A 23,804-nucleotide genomic window follows, 5' to 3' on the forward strand; every position below is an offset into this window, starting at 1 on the left:
AGAAACAATGAGGCTTTATTTTCCCTGGTGCCAGCGCCATGAGCTGCGCGATCTGGTGAGGAGCTGGGAATGTTCCCCAGGTGTCCCTCCCCACTTTTTAAAATGTGTAACTGCACTTTCCGCAGGCCTGCTGGTGCTGCTGCTGCTGTCACCACCACACCGCATCCTCTTTGCCTGGGCTCCGCCCCTCCTACCTGTCTGGATGAGTGTTTCTTCTTTATATCTTTGTTTGCTGGACTTCCATGAAGCTTAATTTTCTGGAACTTCTGGTTGTCTCTAGTTTTGAGGTAGTTGTATTCCTTCTTAATTGTGGAGGGAGACCCAGCATGTCTGTCTAGACCTCCATCTTAACCAGAAGTCCACCGTAAATATTTTAGTTAATTTAAATAAAAGAGGCATCAGGCTTGAAGTTAAATAGTCACCAACATTGAGAAGGGCAAATATATTTAAGACATAATCAAGATAGTACAACTAACCAAATTTAATAATTCATTAGATGTTAAGAACTGAGAAAAAAGAAGTCTAATATGATTCTTAACTTCTGTCTTGAATTATTAGCTACACTGTGGTGCCATAACCCAAGGAAAGGAATATAGGAGAGGAAAATTATGGGTTCAGTTTTGAATCTTTTTTAAATTGTAATGCTCATGGAATTCAAAAAAAACATATCTAACAGCTTATTAGATATTTGAGTTTGAAGCTCAGAGGAGGGATTTAGGCTGAAAAACAAAAAAGGAGGATTTGGTAGGGGTCAGAATATAGTTCATAGTAAAAAGTAAGGTAAAGTGCAAGATCACCCTGAGAGGGTATGAAGACATAAAAGAATACCTGGGCAAAAAAAGAACTCAAGAGGAATCTTTTAAAGGGTTTAACAAAAGAAAGGCAATGACAAAAGGGAATATAATCAAAATATTAAAAATATCGTGAAAATATAAATACAATAAAGACATTTTGTAAATACCAAGAAAATAAAGGCAGGGAAAACCCCTTTAGCCTGAAGGAGATAATTTTAAGAGAAATAAAAGAAAAAAATCAACTAGCAGAGGATAAACAAATAATATCATTTATAGACAAAGCTATATATAGGGTTTAAATAAATTATGATATGGTGAATTGAGAATAAAGTTAAGATTTTTTTAATCAAAATAACATGTCACAGACTACAGTATGATCATTACCACAGGGAAATGGAAGAGGTAGGAGAGTGTAAAGGGAGGATAATTGGTGATAGAGACATGATTTGGGATGGTGAATTCACAATACAATCAACAGATGATGTGTTATAGAATTGTATAACTTAAAACTATATAATTTTATTAACCAATGTAAACCCAATATATTCAATGTAAAAAATTATGGAAAGATACCATGCTCTTCCACAAAAGCTCAAGTTCACAACACTATCAGTCTGACTCTCCATAGATAAGCAGTATTCTTTAACTCACGTAACTAAAAATGTTATTTCTCACAATCAGGTATAAATGGTTTTCCTATTGTTCACATTTTTGTGTTCACTCTAAATGTTACCTGCATTGATACTGTGATCTCTTGAAGGGCAGCATCTGCTTCATCTTGCTTTGTTTTAAGTAAAACACTTTGTTCTCCAGCTTTTCTGTTCAATTCATCCACAAGAGCTTTAGCTTCATTTAGTTTAGATACACCAGCCTACATAAATAAAATATTGGCAATATTTTTTAGAAAAAAAATCTATACTAACACAGTAAAGACTATGAGAATCAAGCAAAAATGTACATGTGCACATATAAAACATTCACAAGATAATTTAGTTTTTTCTCATTGCTACTTATACTGATTTCCTCAATTATATACACATTAAGATGTAGTAAAACAATCCACTGAGGCTTAAAAGAAAAACAGATTTTAAAACATCACAATAAAGCTGAGCCCTGACCGGCATGGCTCAGTTGGTTGAGCATCATCCTGCAAAGCAAAGGGTTGCCGGTTTGATTGCTGGTCAGGGTACATGTCTGGGATGTGGGCCAGGTCCTTGGTTGGCGCCCATGGGAGAGGCAACTGATCAATGTTTCTCTCACACATTGATGTTTCTCTCCTTCTCTTTCTCTCCCCTTTCCCTCTCTCTAAAAATAAATAAATAAAACCTTTTAAAAAATTAAAGCTGAACGGATCAACATATATTTGATAGGTTAAACACTGGGTTTTTACCCACTGCATTATATGGGAAAGAAAATAGAAAGAAAATAAAACTTAGTAAATTTTCCATGTTTAAGTCTCATAGACAGGTTAAGAGAAATCAAGGGCTACCCTTCTTATACTGGATAACATTTGGATTTGTCTGTCCAGTATCTATATTTTTATAAGACACTGCTGGGCTATCATTCTAAATGTCTTACCAATTCTTTGGGTCATTTGAGGCTGGCCTGGCAATTATGGTACCCCATCCTACTGCCCGTGAATAATCCAAGCGATGGACATGAAAAATATTCCCTTTTTTATATAGTATGAGTTGGGCATTTTTGTCAGAAGATTTGGGGAGATAATAATGGCAAAAAGAAATGTAACTAATATTTACTGAGCCCCCAACATAGAGGACAGGCATCATGCTAGTTCTGTGAATATATACTTGATCTAATACACACACACAACCTCTGCAAGTTTAAGTGATTTATCCACAACATCAGATAGAACTAAATCAGGAAATTAACCCTCCCAAAGCACGTAGTTAGTGGCTTAATATAAATAAAAGTGAATCACTAGAAAGAATAAGATAACTGTCAGCTGAGGTAAATCCTAGTTTATAACAAACAGAAGCTAAAACTTTGGAGAAGTGCTCTCTGACCAATTTTAATGCCACATTAAAGTTTAAACTTCCAATAAAGAAATGAAGGAAGGAAAATGTTCAGAAGGTACTGACAAAAATAAAATATTTTTTATAAAATATAAGTTTTAATGTTAATTATAAAGCATGATCTGGGATATTATGTTTTAATTAATAACATCTATTTTTGAATTTGTAAGCTATAAAAGCATAAAATTACCATACAGTTAAGGAGAGGAATAATTACTGAATAAAAAAAAATACAAAACCATTACTACAATTTAGTAGGTAATACAGGAACATAAGTGAGTTTGTTTTGAGGCATTTAATATAGTACAATATTTATTTATATTAAATATATGACACAGTCAACATGGATTGTTGTTCTGTATATAGATAAAATAATTCAAGATTACCAGTATTATACCTGCAAATGACTCTGTCTTTTTAATAATTCCTTTTTCTTGCTGCTGCTAATAGCAGAATACACATGTAAAAATGTCATGTATCGGCTTGATGTAGCACCATATGCTTTACAAGATTCATGGATTAATAAAAATGATTTTAAAAAATCAGGATCAACTAGAAAGAGACAGAAAACAAAAATGACTTAATATATGTATAATCGATTAGAATTAGAGAAAATTACCTTAACTATATTTAATTCATACCAGGTTCTTCCACCTATAAAACTATAAATATGAGATACCATCGTTATTTAAAGGTACACAGACATTCCTAAACATCAATTCACAGCTCCCGTTTCCTTATGAATTTTGAATTATTTAATTTCAGTGACCTCTATCTTTCTATTGTTACATATTTCCCCTGAACGCTTTTATTTCTGTAAGAAAGATAAATCTACAGGTTGTCATACCATACAAATTAACTGAAACAACACACGTGATCCAGAAGTAAGATCAATAAAAACTGCTAAATGGAAAAACAACACCAAACTAAGTAACACCTATCCACTTCCATTTGACACAGGTAGAAACTGGATTTCAAATTCCAAAAAAATAAGAATACATTCATATTAAATCCAACACATCCATGACAAACACATCACCTTCCTCTCAGTGCTGCAATCTCGTTCCCCTGTATTCCCTGTGCCAGTAAATAAAATCAACGTCTAATGAATTTCTAAGTCAGAAACCTAAGGAAAATTCTTGACTCCTTCCTTATATGCTACAGCCATTGTATAATGAATTCCCCTTTACATTACCTCCTGTTAGCTGCCCAAATCCATTTCTTCCTCTTAGATTATTGCAATAGCCTTCTATAGTGGTCCAATTGCCTTTGGTTTCTCCCTACACCAATCTATTTTACAATAACTGAACAAAAAGGTGGGCCCAGAGATTTCTGTTTCTAAAACAAGACTCTGGTTATATCAATGGAACAGAATAGACAGCCCAGAAATCAATCCACACATTTATAATCAATTAATATTTGACAAAGGAGGCAAGAGTATACAATGGAGTAAAAACAGTCTCTTCCATAAGTAGTGGTGGGAAAACTGGACAAGTACAGGCAAAAAATGAAACTAGACCACCAACTTACACCAGACATAAGAATAAACTCAAAATGGAAAAAAGACTTAAATGTAACTCATGAAACCATTTGATTCCTAGAAGAAAACACAGGCAGTAAAATCTCAGACATCCCAGATAGCAGTATTTTTACAGAACTGTCTCCTAGTGCAAAAGAAACAAAAGAAAAAATAAACAAATGGACTATCTCAAATTAAAAAGCATCTGCACAGTTAAAGTCACCATCTTCAAAATGAAAATGAAATCCACTATGTATATAGGAGAACATTTTTGCCTATGATACATCTGACAAGGGTTTAATTTCCAAAATATATAAAGACTTTACATGACTTTATACCAGGGAAACAATCCAATTAAAAAATTTGCAAAAGATCTGAAGTTAGTTCTCCAAGGAGGACATACAGATAGCCCATAGACATATGAAAAAAATGGTCTGCATTTCTGGCCATCAGAGAGATGCAAATTAAAACCACAATGAGATGTGAACTCATACCTGCCAGAACAGTTATCCCCAATAAATCAACAAACAAGTTCTGGCAAGGAGATGGAGGAAGGGGAACCCTACTGCACTGTTGGTGTGAATGCAGACTGGTGCAGCCACTGTGAAAAATGGTATGGAGTTTCCTCAAAAAATTAAAAATGGAACTGCCTTTTGAACAAGCAATTCCACTTCTGGGAATATATACTAAGAATCCCAAAACACCAATTCAAAAGAATATATGCACCCCTATGTTCACAGGAGCATTATTTACAACAGCCAAGATCTGGAAACAGCCTAAGTGTCCATCAATAAATGAGTGGATAAAAAAGCCATGGTACCTTTACACAACAGAATACTGTGCAGCAGTGGAAAAGAAGGAACTCTTTCCTTTTGTGACAGCATGGATGGACCTAGAGACTATTATGCTCAGTGAAATATGCCAGTAGGTGAAAGACTGACATATGATCTCATGTATATGTGGAATCTAATGAACAAAATAAACTAACAAGTAAAACAGAATCAGAGGCATAGAAACATATAACAGACTGACAGCTGTAAGAGGGGAGGAGGGAGCAAGAGACTAGATAAAAGAAGGTGAAGCGATTAGTCAAAGAACATACATATATGACCCATAGAAATGGACAACAGTGTGGTAATGGCCTAAGGGAGTTGGGGGGCTGGGTGGAGGAGGGCCAAAGGGGAAAAACTGGGACAACTCTAATAGCATCAACAATAAAATATAATTTAAAAATAAAATAAAATATCTCAATGACCCTATATCATGCATAAGTTAGAATTCAAATCCCTTAGTATGACATGGAAGGCTCCTTGCTACCTGACCCTGCCTACCTTTTCCTCTTCATCTAGTACTCTACTATTTATACATCCTATGTTTCAACTGTCTGGGTTATTTAGAGTTCCATAAAAGTTCCTGTTTTATTTCTCAAGCCTTTTCCATGCTAGTCACTCTAAAGAGAATACCCTTCCCCAAACCGCCTGTCCGGGTAATATTCAACTCCTACAGTATCTGCCTGTTAGAAGTTTCAGTTTCCACAGTACTTTATAAAAACTTCTACCATCACTTATCTTGCTACGTCAGTTTTATGTTTATATAGAACATAATTCTTGGTATCATTAGACTACAAACTCCTACATCATCTCTAGCACCTAAAATAAAACAAGTTCAATAAGTATGTGATGATTAGATGGTTATATAAACAAATGAATGTATGGTAAAAGGAAGTATAAGCATCACGTTGAAAATTAATTTAGAACTGGAGAATATAATGAGAATATTATACTTAAGAAAATATTATGCTCATACTCAAATAATATAATAAAACTTTTTCAGGTGTAAATGGAGTGCAATAACATATATAGGTAATAAAATAATATGAAAAGTTTAGGCTATTAGCAAAAGACCCCAAATAATATAAGAAGGCTCTTCAGATCATTTGGGTCAAATATATAATTATTACTTTCTTAAATTCAAACAACAGATATTTTGTTAGGTCTTACATGAAATGACATAAAAACTTACTTACAAATAAAGAGGGCTTTAAAGTATAGTTTTCATCAAGAGATGTAACTTTCTTAGTTTTATATTATTCAAATTAATAATCACTGTGAATCCTTAATGGCTCTGTAACATCAGATGACCCTTTCACAATTAAAAATCAGTTTCAATCAATTTCATCAGAATTACCTGTGTACTTCTTCTTTTCATCTTTTCTTTTTCTGTCACCATATTTTTCTTCACCACCTGTTTCACTGAATAACATTTCAGGTATCTAAAAAACGAAGAGCAACTCTTTAAGTCGTTCAAGTAAATGTAATATCAGAGGCTAAAAACTTTCAACACACACACACACACACACAAAGTATTAATTGCATTTTTCTTCTAGGATTTGTTCCAGACCAAAAGAAAAAAATCAATATATCCATCTTCAAAAGACATTATTTCCTCAACAAGATTTTGACATATATTAACCATTAACTGATTGTAAATTAATGACATTGAGGGACTTAAAAGACGATTAGACTTTAAAATGAAGGAAAGTACTATTTGGATTAAATTAGAAAATAATCACAAATGCCAATTACATAATTAAAATATCTGGCATAAAATTTAAAAAATGCCTTTGTGGCATAAAGGGATAGTAAGGATTCTTAGCTTTCTTGAATAAGAAATAACTGAAAGTAAATTAAAACAATTTAATAATTGATAATTTTAAAAACTATCTATTATTTAGCTATAATAAGGTTTTTGCCACTATCACAATAAAGAAAATAAAGTCTCGGTGACTTCCAGCCAAGACGGAGGTGTAGACAGACACGCTGGGTGTTCCTCCACAACTAAGAGAAAATACAACTACCTCAAAACTAGAAACAACCAGAAGTTTCAAAAACTCAAACTGCATGGAAGCCCAGAAAACAGAGATATGGAGAGAAAATACTCATCCAGACAGGTAGGAGGAGCAGAGAGGACACAGTGTGGTGATGGCAGCAGTGGCAGGCCGGCAGAAAGTGCAGTCACACATTTTAAAAAGTTGGGAGGGACCAGCACCGGGGAAAATCAAGCCTCACTGCTTCTGACTGTGCAGACCAGTGGGGGTTGGGGTGGAGGCAGAAACTGCTGGTCTCAGCAGAGTCCGCTTGTTTAAAGGGCCCCCATGGTCCTAAAACATCCACAGACCCATCCACTCTGGGAACAACAGGCAGGGCAGCAGCTGGAGGGGCACCGTTCCGGTGCGGAAGTGGGAGAAGTGCTTGGAAGGGGGGGCAAGTGCTGGGCAGGTGGCATTGTTCCCTCTCGGACCCCCTCCCCCACATACAGCGCCACAACGTGGTGAAACAGGTCACCCTGTACTGATGAATCCCTAAGGCTCCACGGAGCGACAGCTCTACCCAGGACGCGAAGGCAAACAAACACAGGAACCTGTCAGAATGAGAAGACAGAGAAGTATGGCCCAAAACTGGGAACGGACCAAGGTTCCAGTGGGAGAACTAAGCGATGAGGAGATAGCGAACCTAACAAAGAATTCAAAACACTGGTGATAAAGATGCTCACAGGCGTGACAGAAAAGCTTGAGTATGGCAAACGCATAAGAAAAGAAGTGAAGGCTATGCTAAGTGAAACAAAGGAAAATTCACACAAAAACCAATGGTGAAGGGAAGGAAACTGGGGTTCTATTCAATGATTTGGAAGATAAGGAAGAAAAAAACAGTCAACCAGTGCAGCATGAGGAAGCAAGAATTGAAAAAAAATGAGGAAAACTTCCCAAATTTTGCAAAGGAGATGGACGTACAGGTCTGGGAAGCACGGAGGGTCCCGGGTGAGCTGGACCCAGAGGGAACCACACCGGGATGCATCATGACTGAGATGCCAAAGGTGAAAGATAAAGACAGAGTCCTAGGGACAGCAAGAGAGAGGTGGACAGTTGCCTACAAAGGGGTACCTATAGGACTATCAGCTGATTTCTCAGAGGACACTTTGCAGGCAGGAAGGACTGGCAAGCAGTATTCAATGTGATGAAAGGCAACCTGCAATCAGCATTACTCTATCCAGCAAGGCTATCATTCAAAATTGAAGGGCAGATGAAGTGCTTCCCAGACAAGGTGAAGCTAAAGGAGTTCATCATCACCAAGCCATCATTATATGAAATGTCAAAGGGACTTACTTAAGAAAAAGAAGATCAAAACTATGAACACTAAAATGACAACAAACTCACAACTATCAACAATTGAATCTAAAAATTAAAAACAAAATCCAACTAAACAAACCAGAATAGGAACAGAGGCACGGGTATGGGGATCATTTGGAGGGTTATCAGCTGGGAGGCGGGAGGGGGAGAAATGAGGAAATGGTGCAAGGATTAAGAAGCATAATTGGTTGGTGCAAAGTAAACAGGGGGAAGTTAAGAATAATATAGGAAAAGATGAAGCCAAAGAACTCATATGCATGACCCATGAACATGAACTAAGCAGGGTGAGATTTCTGGAGGAAAGGCGGGTACTGGACAGAGGGGAGCAAGGGGGAGAAAAAATTGGAACTACTGTAACAACATAATCAATAAAATATACTTAAAAAAAGAAAGTCTCATAAACAGATAACAATTATTATAGAAAACATTATAATCTTATAGGATTACTATTTTAACATATAGAAAAACTCTTAGTTTCCCAGGAAGAAAATAAAATAATAGAACTATGAATTTTTACAAGAAGCCAAAAAGCTTCAATTCCTATTACCTAATAGGGTTAAAATTAATAGCAAGAGAAAGCACAAGTAATCCAGGTAATCAGGTAAAAAAAATTGTTTTCTGAATTTCTCAGATTGAATAAAAGGTAAGCCCAATAATTCCTGAAGTAATGGAGGGGTTGAAAGTGCTGTGATTCTCAAGCTAGAGAATGTTTTCTTTTTCTAAAATTCCTTCTCTGATTTCTGACAAAACACTTAAGCTTCCATGAGAATATTTTAAATTTATACTTTAGGCTTTGCTTGTCTTCACACTCTCCTGGTTTTCCTCCTATTCTCAAGCAGCTCCTTCTCAGAATTTTTGTGGGTTCCTCCTTTTCATTTCAACTTCCTAAAGTTAAAGTGTCCCAGGCTTCAGTCCTTGGATCCAGTCCATCTTTGGGCAACATTCAGTCCTTTGATGACATCATTCAATCTCATAGTTTAAAATACCAACTATAGGCTGATAATTCTAAAATTTTTATCTTATGTATGCCTGACCTTTCCCCTGAACTCCAGATTCATATATCCAGCCTCAACCTTGCATCTCAATTACCTGACATTTCATATTCAAAACACATAACACAGGAAAGATAAGATTTTTTTTGAAAGAGTTAAATTTTAGCTTAAAAATATGCTAAAATTATTACTGTGATGCTTTTATTATAAGGTAACTTTGCTAGGTTAGTGAAATGCTTCTTTTTCTGGTTAATTTTGGTTTTTATATTTTTTAGTATGTTTTACTGATTATTATTACAGTAGTCTCACTTTTCCACCTTTGCTCCCCTCCGCCCTGTACATCCCTTCCCTTCAGCAATCCCCCTTTTAGTTCTTGTCCATGGGTCATTCATACAAGTTCTTTGGCTTCTCCATTTCCTTTACTAATCTTAACATCCCCCTGTCTATTTTGTATCTACCAATTGTATGTTTTAACCCCTGCGATTTTCCCCCATTCTCCTCCTTCCCCCTCCCAGCTGATAACCCTCCAAATAATCTCCATACTTATGATTTTGTTCCTGGTCTGCTTGTTAGCTCAGTTTTTTTCTTTTTTTTAGATTCAGTTGTTGATAGTTGTGAATTTGTTGCCTTTTAATGTCCATAGTTTTGAGCCGCTTCTTTTTCTTAAATAAGTCCCTTTAACACTTCATGTAATAATGGCTTAGTGATGATGACCTCCTTTAGGTTTACGTTGTCTGGAAAGCACTTCATCTGTCCTTCCATTCTAAATGATAGCTTTGCTGGATAGAGCAATCTTGTTTGTAGGTCCTCACTTCTCATCTTTTTGGATATTTCTTGCCAGTCCCTTTTTGCCTGCAAAACTTCTATGGAGAAATCTGCTGATAGTCTTATGGGAACTCTCTGGAGGTAACTCTCTTCTTTCCCTCTTGCTGCTTTTAAGATTCTCTCTTTAACCTTTGGCATTTTTATTATGATGTGTCTTTGTGTGGTCCTCTTGGTGTCCAACTTGTTTGGGACACTCTGTGCTTCCTGGACTTGTATGTCTATTTCCTTTGCCAAATTAAGGAAGTTTTCTCTCACTATTTTTTCAAATAAATTTTCAATTTCTTGCTCTTCCTCTTTTCCTTCTGGCATTCCTATGATTCAGATGTTGGCACATTTGGAGATGTCCCAGAGTCTTATTCTATTCTTGTTTTTTTTTAATTCTTAACTTTCTGCTCTGATTGAATGTTTATTTCTTCCTTATGGTCCAATTTGTTGCTTTTAATCCCAGCTTCCTTCTGTTCACTGTTGGTTCCCTGTAGATATATATTATCCTGATCACCAGTGCTTTGAACTCTGTATGTGATTGGTTGGCTATCTCCGTTTCGTTTAGTTCTCTTTTTTGGTGTTTTGTTATATTCTTTCATTTGGGCCATATTTCTTTGTCTCCTCAACTTGGCAGCCCCCCCCCCGTGTTTGTTTCTGTGTATCAGGCAGAACTGCTTGGACTCCCTGTAAAAGGAACCTGTAAATTGTGTGGGGTTGAGCATTAGGTAATTGCCAGGGTGGGGCAACCCGTTTGACCACTTTGTGGATCTGTGAGGGGTCAGGGAGGTCAGAGAGGGGGCTGTGCTGCCGCTTGGCTTCAGTGGGTTTGCAATTTCTAGTCACTTCACTCACTCCTCATATGTGGCTGCTGCCTTTCCAGCTGTTGCCCTGGTGTTAAATCCCAGAGTGGGTGGGTTTGCATACATTTTAAGACCATGCAGGCCCTTTAAGTGGAGCTTTCTGAATATGTAGCAGTTTCTTCTGCCGCCCAAATCTCCACTGGTTTTTACAGACAGAAGTTATGGGGACTTATCTCCCTACGCTGGAACCCTGAGTTGTGCAGTCTGGCCTTGGGCTGGGATTGCTCGCTCCCAAGGTATTCCTCCTGATTTTTATCCATCACATGTGAATGTGGGACCACCTGTGCCCATCCTGCCTCCGCCACCTCTCCATGCCACACCCCATCATCTTGCCTCTCCATCCATCTCTGCATCTCTGCCCCTCCTACTCGTCTGGATGAATATGACTTCTTTAAGCCCTTTGTTGTCACATTTCCATACAGTTCAATTTTCTGACAGTCCTGAGTATTATTTCTTTTAAGATTTAGTTGTAATTCCTTTTGTGGTTGTGTGAGGAGGCAGAGCATGTCTACCTACACCTCCATCTTGACCAGAAGTCCAGTGAAATGCATATATTTTTTAAAATACAATAAATATCTTGTCCTTAAGAACGTAATCTTCAACTTAAAATTCTCGACACAACTAAACTATAACATCATACAAGAATATGAAAAAAAGTGTTATCTTCAAATATACAAGACATGTTCAGTGCCACAATTAAGACAATTATTATATCAAACACCAAAGGGAAGTTGGGAAACTTAGTAACTTCTTATGTGGAATCTAATAAACAAAGTAAACCAGTGAACAAAATAGGACTAGAGGCATAGATACATGGAACAGACTGACAGCTATGGGGAAGCAGGGGACTAGAAGAGCTTAGGCAAAGAATATATATGCATATATGCTAAGCCAATGGACACAGAAAACAATGTAGTGTCAGGGAGGCGGGTAGTGGGGAAAGGAGGAGAATAGTGGACATCTCTAATAGTGTGAACAACAAAAATAAAATAAAATAGTACATTAAAAAAAATTAAAGAAATCAAAAAGAAAGAAAATCAGTAACTTCAAAAACAAAATGTGCTTTTTTTTTTATTTCCATATTTAAATGTAAATGTTAAACTTACTTTCTTCATACTGTTGACTGACCAACCCTCCATCCACAGCACTTGGCACTTTTTATGCAACGCTGGGTTACTCTCACAGTTTATTATGAAGTTTAAACTTGCAGAGTCCATTATCAAGACAACATGCAAGTTTTGTTGAATTCCTAAAAGTTACATAAGAGAATTAAAATTATGTAATATTACAGCAATAATAATTGGTGAGACCTAAATATGATCTGGTTTTATAAGGTTAAAATGTTCTGGAATGGAATAGTAGGAGCTTTTCATTACAAAGAACAAGCTGTGACACAGTATTTTATTATTATTATTTTAGTTAAAAATTACTTTGTGTGTGGGTACATACTAACAAAAAATGTCCAGAAGGATACTGTTCTGTATGTTATTTTTCAAATGTGATACTGGATTCTATTTTATAATTTTTCTTGCAAGGACTTTTATTTCAATATTCACAAGCAAAAATTGATGTTTGGTTTTAAGAGAAATTACCTTTTCCCTGTTTCAGTATCAATGTTATTTTCCCTTCAAAAATGGAATTTAGAAACTTTCCTATATTTTCTATGTTCTGAAACAGTTTAAAACCCTGCAGCACTAGGATGATCTGTTTCTTACACGTGTGGTAGATTTTCCTTGAAAGAGAGGGAAGGGAGGATAGCTCTTTAACAACTTTCTCCATTTCATCAATTATAAGTGTTCCTTTCGAAAAATAAAGAAGATAAATGTAATAGTAATGTCTGTGTGATATTATTGTCTCGTTTTTACTTATTCAATTTTAGATAATGACAGTACACATAAAAGTGTTCCTGTGCCTGGTGTGGCTCAGTTGGTTAGAGAGCAATCCCATAACAAAAGGTTACAGGTTCACTTCCTGGTTTAGGCACAAACTAGGCTGCAGGTTCAATCCGAAGTCCAGGTGCTCTGGTCTGCACACATATGGGAGGCAATCGATCGATGATCTCACATCGATGTTTCTCTCTCTTACTTCCTCTCTCCCAGCAACTTAAAAAACTGTCCTCAAGTGAGGATAAAAATATATATTAAAAAAAAAAAACTGTCCCTGCAATAGTAGCAGGTTATTTAGTTTAAAAAAATATACAGAGCCTGGCACAAACTAAGTATTTCATTAATTCTCTTAGATAGGAGATATAAGCACTAATTTTACCACAATAAAACAAAGGCAGTAAATATTTAAAAGAACATTACCACATTTTCATCTTCTCCTTTTGTTAAAAATTTGCATGTTTTTATTATCGGTTAGCCTTTAGACTACCTAAGTGTTTGTCGCGGACCTCCGACCAGCAGGGTCCAGGGCATTGTGGATGAAGTGAGTAAATGCACACGGACTGCAAGAGTCCTGTGGAGAAGAGGGGACAAAACTGGCCACTTTCTAGAGGAGAAAGCGCAGTTTGCTCCTGCCTTAACAGGCTTTTATTAATTCCCTAGGTGGATTATATCCAAGAAAGTTATGAATCATTGTGCCAGTCATTGCCTTATATGATTATTACTTTTATATAACAGAAAAGAATGTTACACATGCATGGATGATAAGGATAACTCTTCTAGCCACATCCTGTTCTTAGAAATTGGCCCATAATAGGCCCTAAGAAACTGCTTCAAGGTTACACGCTGAACATCTGTTATTCTCAGCCCAGGATGAGGGGGTCCTTAGCAGAAAGCAAGCTTTTAAGCTGTTGTAGAAATGCAGGCCTGGTTCCCCACAGGAGAACCAGCGTGTGGAGTGGGTCCTGTGTGCCGCCACACTCCCACTGGTTTTCCACTCTGGGGCTGAGCCACATTTGCCACCACCAAGCACCCCGGCTTCCCATAAGTGTTATTTTCTAAAAGCTTCACATAAAAGAAAAAAGTATAAATTAATAACTGGATCCAAAATTTAAGATAGCTTTGCAATCTATATAAAATAAGGTAAATTAAATAGTATTTATTTCACATGAACCAGAGTTTGAATTAATAAATTATGTCACTTACTATATGTTAAGTAATTGAAAATTGGTCCAAAAAATCCATCCTGTGAAGCCTGATCTTTCAGTGGCAGCAGCAAGGGCTCTAATTCTTCAAGAGTATAGAGCCCAGGAACTTCGCCTACAGAGTAACATTACATTTCTCAGTAATTTTAGTTGTATTACACTAATTCAAAATATATTTTACATATACAAAGCTTTTTCTATTTTTGTATTAAATAATCTGCCCTTATTCAATCTTTAGTTCCAAAAATACACAAACTTCAACAGCTCAATATTAGTCACAAATCTATATCTGTTGCCTTCATTTAATAAAATTCAAACTCCTAGGCAAGCCATTCAAGACAATTCATAATCTATCCATTCATCTGCCTTTCAAGGTTCTCCTTCAACCCTCCCCTACAAGGCCCTGTGTTCTAGCCTCAATGAGTTTCCCTGTGTTCTGTAAATGTAAGGTAATACTCCCTCTTTCAGTAATATGAACCCAGTCTTCCCCTGCCCCTTATCTTCCCCCAAATTAATACTTATCTTTCAAGATACTACTTTGCCAACTGCTATTCCCATGAGCCTTTCCCAACAATCCACATGCTCAGTAAAGGACTCTTTTCTATTTCACATAATATCCAAACATAGTACTGTTTAGCATTTATCACATCATTTAATAATGAATGAATTACTTCTCTTGCCTGCTAATTCGATTCTGAATTCCCAGAGGACAAGTATTTAATCATGTTCAATATTAACCCTAGGAAAACCTCAGCAAAGTATCAGTAACACCAGCATTTGTTAGATAAACAAATTAGTGAATAGATGGATGAGTAAACTTGTACTAGATATAAGAAGAACTAATCTGTGAACTGCTACTAGGAACAGAATGATAGAAGTCAAATCAAAGTTGATTAAGACTATAAGCATCTGATAGAGGGCCTGAACCACATCTTGTTCACATCTATAAATCCAATATTTAGTACTGGGTCTGGCACATAACAGGTGTTTAATTAATATCTGTTAAACCAATATACTATAGTTCAGAAGAAACTGTAAGATTAAGTAAAAATTATTTCGCTATACATCCAAAGTACTGCATTCACATAGGGCCCATCACAATTTGATTTCTACTTTCTTTCAGGCTCAACTCAAGAGTCTCAGACCACTCACCGTTCTCCAAGTTTGTATGTACTCAAAACACATGCACACATATATCAGCTCTATGTCTTTCTCTGAATTGTAGCCATGCAAAGATACTTTTTAATTGCTTAAGTTTAGCAAAGAAAGCTGGCTCTACTAACACATTATACATGACAGGAAATAAGAATTTGAAATAAAAAGAGAGATAAAGGCCTACTGAGTAATTTCTCTGAAAGTATTTTTCAAATATATTTTTGCCATCCTGATTGGTAGCTCAGTGGGCTGGACGTTGTTCTTGCAAACCAAAATGTTGCTGGTTCAATTCCTAGTCAGGGCGCATGCGTGGGTCATGGGCCAGGTCCCCAGTTGGGAGTGTACAAGAGGCAACTGAATGATGTTTCTTTCCCCTTCTTTCTCCCTCCCTTCCCCTTTCTCTAAAAATAAATAAATTTATGTGTCCAAAAAATGTTGGCAAAATTTCAAATGACCAAAATTTAACTTTATTCGTGATTTTTGCAGTTATACCTTGATAAAGACCAATGTGTCCTGATAGACAATAATTACTGTTAACACGTATCTACATACTTGCTTTCACAAAGCAAAAGACTGTAAAGCTTGTCTACTATTTCATCTCAGCCAAAATAAATGAGGTCTCCATCTAGTGACAACTTAAGCAATATGCAAGAATAAGAAATGCACCTTAAAAATAAACCGGTTATTCTATAAAAAGACCACAAACACTTCAAGTTTGCTCAAGACCTACCACTTTCACTTGCCATTATCCATCAAGTCTTTTAACAGAAATTGACCTACCACTCATCTAACTAGAGTCCTGGTCTATACCTCTCATTAGAATACTAAAGTATAGATAGCTCATATTATAAATTAAATGATTTTTTTCAACCAAAGCTGTTAAAATACTAAAAACAGTTTTATCCACAGCCTACCTTGCATGACGCAAAACACATATTTATTAATAACTGATTCATCCCTGACTGCCCTGGCTCAGTTGGTGGGTATTGTCCCACAAAGCAAAAGGTTGTCAATTTGATTCCCTGTCAGGACACATACTTAGGCTGCAGGTTCAATCACTGGTCAGGGCATGTCTGCAAAACACTGATGTTTCTCTCTCACGTCAATGTTCCCTCTTTCATCCTCCCTCCCCCTCTCTCTAAAAATAAATAAATAAAAACTTTTTAAAAATAAGATAAAATAACTGAGTCAGACATGGGCATCGTGTAATTTTGTCCTGGGGTCCCACAACAGAAGAACCCATACAGTTGAAACTAGTATTTAACAAGGTTTATTTTGTACTTAAGTAACAAAATATTTTTGTTCCAAGATTAAAACTAACCTACCACATACCAATTCTATCAACAGTGATTATTCATTACAGAGAGATTATAATAAATTTCATAAATTCTTTACAAAAGGAAACATAGGAGAAATTTCAGGTATCAGGAAACCACCAAAGAGGTCAGGTGTTTCCGGAGACAATAGGAGTACACCATGATTTCACAAAACTAAGATCTCATATTATCTGGAATATATCTGTATTCATGTGTCCATGTTAAGATCATACCATAATTATTCAACCATTCCACAAATGATAAACAGTGATGCTCTACAAATGTTTTATTGTAAATTATATTATTTCCTTACATACTAGTTCTTTTATTTCTGTAGGTTAAATTTCTACAGATAATAGAATTGCTATAACAAAAGGTATGGCACATTTTTTAAGTAAGTAAGTACTGGCTGATAACTTTCCCAAAGGGTTAAAACAGATCACAGTCCCACCAAAGGCAAGAGGGCCAATTTTTCAGTATATTTACCAATATTCAATTGTTCCCGTTTTTTAAAAAATTATTTTCCTATTACAGTTGTCTCATTTTTCCCCCTTTGCTCTCCCCTGCCCCTCCTACACCCCCTCCCACAGTCAATCCCCACCCCGTTGTCCATGTCCGTGGGCCATTCATACTAGTTCCTTGACTAGACCCTTCCCTTTCTTTCCTCCCTTAGCCCCCTCTCCCCTCCCTCATCAACAATCATTTTATATAATTTTTTAATCTTTTGGTTTTATAGAAACAAATTTCTCAATTCTCCTGCTCTGAGAACATTTAATCCCATGTCACCTTAATAAAAGCTATGCCAAAAGTTCTCTGAAACATAATTTTACACAGAAAAATTTTACTTGCATAATTTTTACATTATAAGTTTGTTGTCTATGATTAGAAACCATTCACTTGCCTGAAGACAAAAGGCTATTGATCATCTCCAAAAATGCAGGATGTACAAACTGGTGATCCTCGAGAAGTAAAACTACCTGTTGTGCTTCAATACCTGCGAGATGCAGCACCTGCACAGTAAGAAAATACATTTTGGTACAATTAAATATTTTTAAATATTTTTGGAACAGTTAACTTTCATTCTGTATGTAAATTAAGTCGCATTATTTCTTTCTTTATTTTTATTTCAGTAATCAAAATTAAAAATTAATCATCGGCTTTATAGTTTGGAAAGTAAATCCAGTTCATGGTGACCCGATACTATTTGGGGGAAATTTAAATTATTTTATAGCTAGGACACAGTAAAAAAAAACTATAAAATAATTTTTATACATATCTACATATGTCCCATATAAACTCCTTCCTTTTGTTTCTTTCATGTCCATCTACCATTCCATTCTGGGGTACCTGAAAGATTAAAATTCTAATAGGAATCTTTTTCCTATCTGTACATAATAACACGATTTTCTGATAATTATGACGAAATAATCGTCAAAATTAAAATAAAGACTGTTGTATAGCAGAGACTTAGAGATCTTTGAAGGCCTTTAGAATAATAACTATTGTGATTTAAAACCAAATAAAGGAAAAGATTGTAACTCACATGTTTGAGATCATTTCTGAACTGCTTGAGCTCATAGCCTCTGGAGACCTTTGGAGAAAACAGCACTGCTCCGTGCATATGGCTGACTAAAGAAGTGACAGTCCGCCGGCCTACACCACTCCGTCCTGCCAACAGCAGCGACCCTCCGGGAAAACTCAACACTCTGTCTATCCGAGACATGTACTCCAGGACTTCTTGAAAAAGTAAAATATCTGAATTCTGGTTATCTCGTCCATAATGAATAATGCCCTTTTAAAAAATCATAAAGAATATTTTATATTCAATATAAGCCCCAATTACATAATACAAATGGTAGTATCTAGATTAAGATATTCACTTTAGGTGCACCCTACAAAAGGGGTTAAGTAACTGCAAGTAAATTACACACTCTACATTTTATCTATCCAATAATCAAGCTTTATGGCACTTTCTAAGGAAAAATATGTATGATATCAAACAAGTTCAAGGGCTCACAATAGTCAGTTATTTTGTACACTGCTGGTAAAAAGCAGTGTTGAGATACCAGGTTAATTTTAAAAACTTCAAAAGCTCTCAAAATTTTCCAGTTGTTACAAATCAAAGCAGTGTGCAGAGACCATACATAACAATCCTAAAACTCTAGAAACATAGAACCTAAGTAATATTTTGTGACTTCTTGCTCTTAAGCACTGCTCGGAGAGGGGCAAAGGCCCACGCACGGGCAGTGTGCCCTGCCGGGGACTCTGTGACAGAGGGAGGGAAGAGAGCACAACTGGACTTCATACACTTACCTCTGAAAATTCCTGAGCTTTGCAATATCCATTCCAGGCAAATTAATCAATTTAACGGACCATGAAAAACTTTCCTTGATATAAAATCCACAGTAACTTTCAATATAAATATTATTTTTAAAGCAATTATATATATTTCTGTTTCTTTGTCTTTATTGTAATTAAACTTAAAAAAATCATCTAGGACAGTGCTACTCGAAGTTTCAGTGAACCAGCAGCATCAATATCATCTGTAAAACTGTTAGAAATTCAGATTCTTTGTGCCCCACTACTGAACCTGACTTCTTAAGGATGGGCCCCAGGAACCAGTATATTTTCTGGTTCTTATGCTCACTGAAGTCTGATGCCACTGCTCTACGATGATTTCTCAAGTAATATTAAGCCTTATTAATATTTCTAACATCAAGTATCTTAGCAATTTTAGATATATCTGTGTGAGTACATATGCATCTAGTTAGATCTGCCACAATGAACTAAATTCCAAAATGATCGGTTTTGTCTGTTCTACAATCTTGTACTCCATGCCCTCAAAAAGTTTGCACTAAATATTTTCAAAATTGACTATAATAATAACCAAATCCCAATTCATGATTCATACTTTACCTTTCTAATAACATCCTTAAAATCTACAGAATTTAGTTTTCCAAGTGGTTTTCCATGTGGAGGCAGTGGCTGTCCTGGAGCTGCCCTTGTTCCTGAATCGTGCCGGGCACCCCATGTAACATAGAAACCGTCTGTAGAAAAAAAAGATACTGTTTTATATGCATTATTTATAATGAAAGCATCAGTAAAATACATTGCTCATTAAATTATTTTTAAATTAATTAGTTCAGTAAGATCATCTGCAGAAAGGCAAAGATAAGTTATTTTAAAGTTTGCCTTAGAAGATCAATCCAATCAGTTAAGACAAAGAGACTTAACTTGCTATATCAAACTCTACATGAAAACTTAACTGATGGGATCCCTATTTTATCTTTGCATCCTATTTCTCTTACCCCCGCAAAAAATGACTCCCTTCAAACTTTCCCCTATTTTTCTCCTTCTTTCCTTCTCTTTCTCCATAATCTCCATATAAAATTTATAGATTAAAAATAACATATAAGCCCTGGTTGGTGTGGCTCAGTTGGTTGGAGCATTGTCCTGTGCACCTAAAGGTGGTTGCAGGTGAGGATGAAAAAATAATAACATATAAAATTTTCAAGAAAAAAAATCTCCTTGAGAAAGAACATAGATTTATTAATACCACCAAAAACCCTAACTTCTAAAAGTTTACCAAAATTTAATTAGAAAATAAAAATCCCACATACTTCTCTGAAATTTTTCTATAGCAGTGTTCTATTACCATGTAAGAAAAATCTGTTCTCCCTTCTATTCAACTTTTTCCCCTCCATTTTCTCTGGGAACTGTTCCATCAAGGATCCTCCTTGACATATGCCCAGCTAAACAGCCAAACCTTCCCTAGACCCAAGCTACTTTATGTCCCTCTCCTCTCTTACATCATCACTTTTCTTATATTATCTTCTTTTTATCTCTCTTACATTATCTCCTATCTTCAGAAACCACTAATCTAAAACTCTTATTTCAGAACAAAAATACTGCCCTAACTGTCAAGTCCAAATCTTTTTTGCAATCATTTTGTGTGTGCAGCTCTTTATTGAAGCCTTTTTCCTTGGTTCTATATAACCATACTCATCAAGCTATAACCACTACTTCTTTTCAGGTTTCTGTTTATCCCTTACTTTTTTTATTTACCCTGGATTCAAGTTCAGACTGTTATTCTTTAATTTTAAACACTCCTCTTCAATTATGTAGTCTTATTCTGTGATTTAAGTTACCAAGTATTTATAAACCCAAAACCCATTCACTATTTATCTCTAGGCAAGTCTCCCAAACTCTAGTTTAGTTCCGTATTTCCAATTATTTAGTATACATATAGTTCAGGCATTCATTCATTAAACGCTTAACACACCTATATTTAAACATTGTACTCTGTTAGACATAAGTAGTAAGACAAACATGGGTCCTCCCTTTATAGAGCAATAAACTTTATGCAGATTCCCAAAGGACACTCAAAAAGCTTGCAAACATTTGAACACACATCTAAAACTGAACTCATTATCCTTATATCACATCATGTCTCACCTGGACTGCTACAGTAGCCTCCTACCTTGTATCCCTGCTATAAGTCTCTGCCTTCTCAACTATATCTGAACTGCTACTAGACTAACACACAGAAAAACAAAATCTCCTTGTTCGACATCACTCCAATATTATACACAGAGTTCCCCACTGCCAAAACAAATAAACACAATTCTCCTCATCAAGGCCCTTTGCAATCTGGCTCAACTTGACTGCTTGAATCTCCTATCTCCCTATTTGCCTCATTATATACTCTAGCTTTCTCAAGCCTTTGGTTCTTTTCATATTCTTTTTCCTTTGTCTGGAAATGCCCTTCCCCTCTTCTTCACTTGATATAGTCAACCTTTCAGACACAGAATCTCTTTAATTGCTCAAAAAAAAAAAAAAATTAAAACCTTAGTTGTTAATCTAACAAAATATGTATAGGACTTGTATACTAAAAACTACGTAAAACTGATAAAAGAAAACAAACACTAATAAACAAAGGGATGTATGTATCATGTTCATGGACGAGAAGATATCAGTTCTCTCCAAACCAATATACAAAGTTAATACAGTTCCTAACAAAATCTCAGCAATATTGCTTATATATAAAAATAAGATCATTATGCAATTTATATGGAAAATCAAAGAAACTGAAATAGCTAAAACAATTTTAAAAAATAATAAAGCAGGAGGAATCATCTACCCAATTTCAAGACATTATATAGCTACAGTAATCAAGACAGTGTAGTATTGTGAGAAGGATGCATATATACATTAGTGGAACAGAATAGAGAACACAGAAATAGATTAACACAACTAATTTTTGACAAAGGTGCAAAAGAATTCACATCAGAAAGGTAGCCTTTTCAACAAATGGGGCTGGAACAAGCGGACATCCATAGGCAAATAGACCTAAATCTCACTCTTTATACAAATAATTAACTCAAAATGGACAACTGACTTAAAATATTAAACCATAAAACTTTGAGGGGGAAAAAATCTTCAGAATCTAGGACTAGATAGTTATTACAATTGACACCAAAAGATCCTTTAAAATAAAAATTAATTAATCAGACATCATAAAATGAAAACCTTTTTATCAGTGAAAGACCCTATTAAGAGGATAAAAAGGCATGCTACAGAGTGGGAGGCAAAATATCTGCAAAACACATATTTGACAAATGACTAGTGTCCAGAATATATAAATACTTCTCAAAACTCAACAGTAAAAAATAAACAATCCAATTAGAAAATGGGCAAAAGACATCATGAAACATTTCACTGAAGAGGACATACAGATGGCAAATGAGCCCATGAAAAGATATTCAACATCATTAGCTGTCAGCAAAATGCATATCAAAACTATAATGTCATCAATACACACTTATCAGACCTGCCAAAACAAAAAATAGTGACAACACAAATGCTGGCAAGGATACAGAGCAATTCTATCACTGCTACATCACTGATGGGAATGTAAACTGATACAGCAACTAGAAAACAGCATGACAGTTAAAGAAAAAAAAAACATGCATACAAGTACTGTACAACCCTATAAACGCACTTGTGAGAACTTATCCAGAGAAACGAAAATGTATGTCCACACAAAAACCTGTACATATATGTTTATCACAGTTTTCTTCCTAAGAGCAAAAATCTTAAAATGACCCAGATGTCCTTCAACAAAATGGTTAAAGCATCGGTAGTTCATCTGAATAGCTACTCAGCAATAAAAAGGACGAACTATTTAAATATGCAACAACCTGCATATGTATATCTTATGTATATCTCCAGAGAATTATTCTGAGTGAAAATAAGATTTCCAAAATGGCAATATTAAATACAGAACAAATTGGTAGTTTCTACACGGTAGACTACAAAAGGGCAACATGATAAGATTTTGTGGTATGTTCTTTATCTTAAGTTTATCAATATCAATATCCTGGTGATGACACTGTATCATAATTTTCCCAGATATTACCACTAAGGGGAACCAAGTAAGAGATACGTGTGCTCTCTCCGTATTAATTCTCACAACTGTATGTGGGTCTACAATTATCTCAAACAAAATATTCATTTTAAGAAGTTTCATAGTATCTTCCACACAATAAATTAGTCTCTACCTGTTCTATACCCTTAACATCAAGCATTTATCCCAAATATATTCAGAAAAGTTATATTTAATTGTAAAACACTTTATGCTGTATGTAATGACCAGTTTAACCATCTACTTGCACAAATCTGTGTGGCATCTAAAGACACTAGTAATAGTTCTAATTGCAAGCAAGGATTACAAGTTTCTTATGCACAATAACATGTCTAGTTTATTTTTAAGTCCCAAGATTAATTTTTCTTAATAAATTATTATCCATCTATACAAAAATCTTATTTCCCTAGATCTAACATATATTGCGCTTGTATTTTTAAAAAATACTGAGAAAAAAAGCATATACTATTTACTGAATCCTACATAGGAACTCTAGAGAATTCAGATACACAATAAGACACTGATACATCTAATCCCCAAAAGATACGCCATTTTCTTTGCAAGGAGAGACAGTATTAACTCGATTTTCAGACTGAGAAACAAGGCACCATTTAAGAAACAAAACCT

General features: G+C 35.5%; 1 protein-coding gene across 1 annotated transcript in view; it reads right to left on the reverse strand.

The window, feature by feature from the left end:
• Nucleotides 1-23,804, reverse strand: part of LOC150018864 (cytoplasmic dynein 2 heavy chain 1) — a 283,446-nt gene that overhangs the window by 177,768 nt on the left and 81,874 nt on the right. Inside the window, exons 48-55 of the mRNA XM_090265892.1 lie at nucleotides 19,670-19,800; nucleotides 18,297-18,545; nucleotides 17,655-17,763; nucleotides 14,284-14,397; nucleotides 12,301-12,443; nucleotides 6,534-6,618; nucleotides 3,225-3,379; nucleotides 1,528-1,665 (exon numbers count right to left, since the gene is read on the reverse strand). Of these exons, the coding sequence (XP_090122018.1) occupies nucleotides 1,528-1,665; nucleotides 3,225-3,379; nucleotides 6,534-6,618; nucleotides 12,301-12,443; nucleotides 14,284-14,397; nucleotides 17,655-17,763; nucleotides 18,297-18,545; nucleotides 19,670-19,800 (1,124 nt within the window). The remainder of the gene's footprint in view (nucleotides 1-1,527; nucleotides 1,666-3,224; nucleotides 3,380-6,533; nucleotides 6,619-12,300; nucleotides 12,444-14,283; nucleotides 14,398-17,654; nucleotides 17,764-18,296; nucleotides 18,546-19,669; nucleotides 19,801-23,804) is intronic.

Source organism: Furipterus horrens, unplaced genomic scaffold, assembly GCF_987537825.1.
Source record: "Furipterus horrens unplaced genomic scaffold, mFurHor1.1.pri manual_scaffold_2, whole genome shotgun sequence".
Lineage (NCBI taxonomy): Eukaryota > Metazoa > Chordata > Mammalia > Chiroptera > Furipteridae > Furipterus > Furipterus horrens.